Raw genomic sequence first — 3,286 nt, 5'->3', positions numbered from 1 at the left:
CCTCAAAATAGCTGGTAAAAACTCCCCGTGCCAGGGAGCAGCAGCCCCCGGTGCTGGGAGAAGCCACTCCCAGGACCTGCCTCTGCGCCACGGGGAAACTATTTAGGGTGGAGATGTTCGGGGAGGGCTCCCAGACGCTGGAGGTGTCCGGTCTGTTATACTGCAGGTGGGGCCAGCTCCAGTCACATTCTTGGCTTTGCTTTTTCTTTTTTCTGGGAAAAATTTAAATGATCCAGAGATGAACCACGCCAGGCCTCGCTATGTCATCGAACGTCCTGCATATTCGGTCAGCCTCTTCGATGAAGAGTTTGAGAAGAAAAGCAGAAGTTACCCCGTTGGGGAAAAATTGAAAAACCTTTTCAGGTAACGTAGAATGCTATAACTAAGGCAAATCTAAACCAGATTTGGTCTGGAATCGGGCTATAATTTGGACCTGGGGATATAGTTCCCATTTTTATGCTGGGAAACCTTCTCCATGATCTTCAGGGCTTTGATGGATGAAAGGCACAGGAGAAACACAAATTGTACTGAAGCAAGTGAAACTGGTTACTCTTTTCACTGCCTCAGCTGTTACGCTATAAGGCAAATAAGCAGAACAGTTCGCACTAAGTGCATTTGGGATTTGGGTTTCTGTTTTCTAATTTTTTTAATAATGAAAAAGGTATAATTGGTGATGTAGGTATGAGTGCATGGATTATTTCTTTAAGCTTTCCAGCTGGGATTTCCTTTTATCAGCTTTCTGATTAAAAACAGTACTGGCGTTCCTTAAAGAAAGATGATTAAACCTGCTGATTGCTGTCTTGGAAATCTATCTCCATTTCTTGGAAAAATGAAGGCAGTAATACAGGAAAGAGAGAACATGTATGTTAGCAGGCAGAGATGCGAGATGCTACATGTGTCAACCAAGAAGCAATCTTCTTCTTTCAGACACACTTGGGGTTTTTTGACCAGGCACCTGAAAAAGTTCATCTTTGGCTCTGTGCAACTGCCCCACGAATCTTGGAGCTGTGCTTCCTCCCTACAGCTCACCTACACCCCATCTGAAAGGTGTTAGAAACAAAGACTCGAGATACTGGGGAGCTAAAACCTTCGCTCTGTGCAGGTTCTCCTTCCAGCTGTGGCAGCATTGGGGACCTCCCACTGAGTCAGGAACATCCCCACAATAACCCTCCACGGCATGTCCGGCTAGTTAACTGCAAGAGCCTTGCACTCGCAGGGAAAGGCTGTGCACCAAATATTGGGCTCAGGATTTGGTGTGGGAGAAATGTTGAGACATTCCTAGGAAGATCCTTCCTTGCTTCCTTGCTTGCTCACTTCCCAGCTCGCTTGCTTCCTTTCTTATTTACCTATTTGCTTTTTTTTTTTGTCTCCTCTAGATGTTCAGCTTCCAGATTCAAACTCATCCTCTTTAGCCTGTTCCCAATACTTGTGTGGCTTCCCAAGTATAAAATTAAGGACTACATTTTGCCCGATGTTCTCGGTGGGATCAGTGCGGGGACGATTCAAGTGCCACAAGGTGAGACGCAATGACTTTCTGGGTCACCGAGAGTGGATAGCACTTTGCCAGTTCAGGTAAAGGTCTGCAGATGACAGCTATATCCAGTCTGTGGGGGTTAGCTACCTTTACTGCTGACATGTATAAACCCAAGCTCTATCTCCTACCTGGTTGTCCCTATATTTTTCCATGGAGCCCTTCCCTGCTCTCTTTGGCCTCTCCTGCCCAGAAAGCAGCAGTCTGTGCTGGCCACAGCATCTTCTTGGAGCTGATCTGAGTGTGACCAGGGCAGGGGGCTGACGCCAGCTGCACAGACCTGGGTGACCTGCCCATTTCTCTTGTGTTTTCCAGGGATGGCCTTCGCACTGCTGGCCAATCTGCCTCCCGTCAACGGGCTCTACTCCTCCTTCTTCCCCGTGGTGACATACCTCTTCCTTGGCGGTATCCATCAGATGGTCCCAGGTAAGGGTCTGCAGAGCAATTGTCTGCACAAGGCAATTAAACACCGACTGGCTGGGAATACCCGGTATGTCTCAGAAGAGAGATGTTTGGGCATGTTTGGTTTGTCAGGGGTTTACGGGATCCCTGATTCTGGCTGCACAGCAGGATCTCACCCCAATGAACCGCTGCCGCATTCCGCTGCGGGGCTGGCTGCGGTGATGGGCTGGGTGTCTCGGTCTGGACAGCCTAACCTGTCCAAGTGCCTTCCAGGACAGGACGCTCTCTAGAGAAAACTACTGACATCACTGTGTTGTGCTGTAGGTACTTTTGCAGTCATCAGCATTATTGTTGGGAACGTCTGCAATGAGCTGGCTCCAGAGTCAGACTTCCAGTACTTCAACCATACCACCAATGAGACCAGCGTGAATACCACAGCCCTGGAAGCAGCCAGGCTGGAGATCTCTGCCACATTAGCCTGCCTGACAGCCATCATACAAGTAAGGACTTGCTGCACCGCCTGTGCTGTGTCCTCTGGCCAGAGCTGATCCACACGGAGTCAGCCGAGCTCTCTCCCTGGAGCAGAGAGGGTGGTAGCAGACGCTGGAAGAGGCCCCACTTCTAAGTGGATGATGCCTCAGCACAGAGGTTTTTTGGGGGGATCCCTGCCCAGCTGCCCCTGCAGCAGCATCGCAGCTGGTGATGACACCCCAGCACGCTGCAGCTCTCCTTTCCCCATCCCTGCTCCGGGACAGTCTGCTCAGCCCTGCCTGCGCCGCGGCTGCACGGGAGGGATGTGCCCGCTCTCCCGGCGGAGCAGCCTGCCCGACACGGGCACGCTCAGGCTCTGCACCTCGCCCCTTCAGGCTGGCATGCTTCTAATAACGCCTTGTCTGTCCTACCCTAGCTGTGCCTGGGATTCGTGCAGTTTGGCTTTGTTGCTATCTACCTCTCAGAGTCTTTCATCAGGGGCTTCATGACAGCAGCAGGGTTGCAGATCCTCATCTCCGTGCTCAAGTACGTCTTCGGCTTGACAGTCCCATCTTACACCGGGCCCTTAGCTATCGTCTATGTAAGTGGGTGCTCTGGACAGGGGCCTCCCCTGCACCTCTTCCCCCAGCGACCACCACACCGCAGGCATCACTGCCACCCATGCAAGGGGACGGGGGGCTCAGAGAGAAGGAAAGGGTGAAGGGAGGGGGAATACGGCTGTCTGCACCACTCCCAGCCCAGCACACCTATGCTGCTGCCATTGTATTTCCTATACAGTATTATCTGAACCCTCGTCTGCTAGTTTCTAATTAGAAATAATGAAATGGGTCTAGGATTTGGGGAGAATATGAACTGTGTTCC

The 3,286-nt window shown here is 51.2% G+C and overlaps 1 protein-coding gene across 1 annotated transcript in view; it reads left to right on the top strand.

The window, feature by feature from the left end:
- Nucleotides 1-238: 238 nt before the first annotated feature.
- The window catches only part of SLC26A9 (solute carrier family 26 (anion exchanger), member 9), a 13,430-nt gene continuing 10,382 nt past the window's right edge, over nucleotides 239-3,286 (top strand). Inside the window, exons 1-5 of the mRNA XM_009587461.1 lie at nucleotides 239-363; nucleotides 1,377-1,516; nucleotides 1,847-1,957; nucleotides 2,258-2,433; nucleotides 2,841-3,005. Of these exons, the coding sequence (XP_009585756.1) occupies nucleotides 239-363; nucleotides 1,377-1,516; nucleotides 1,847-1,957; nucleotides 2,258-2,433; nucleotides 2,841-3,005 (717 nt within the window). The remainder of the gene's footprint in view (nucleotides 364-1,376; nucleotides 1,517-1,846; nucleotides 1,958-2,257; nucleotides 2,434-2,840; nucleotides 3,006-3,286) is intronic.

This window comes from Fulmarus glacialis, unplaced genomic scaffold (assembly GCF_000690835.1).
Source record: "Fulmarus glacialis isolate BGI_N327 unplaced genomic scaffold, ASM69083v1 scaffold12161, whole genome shotgun sequence".
NCBI lineage: Eukaryota > Metazoa > Chordata > Aves > Procellariiformes > Procellariidae > Fulmarus > Fulmarus glacialis.
This window is presented reverse-complemented; position numbering and strand designations above follow the sequence as displayed.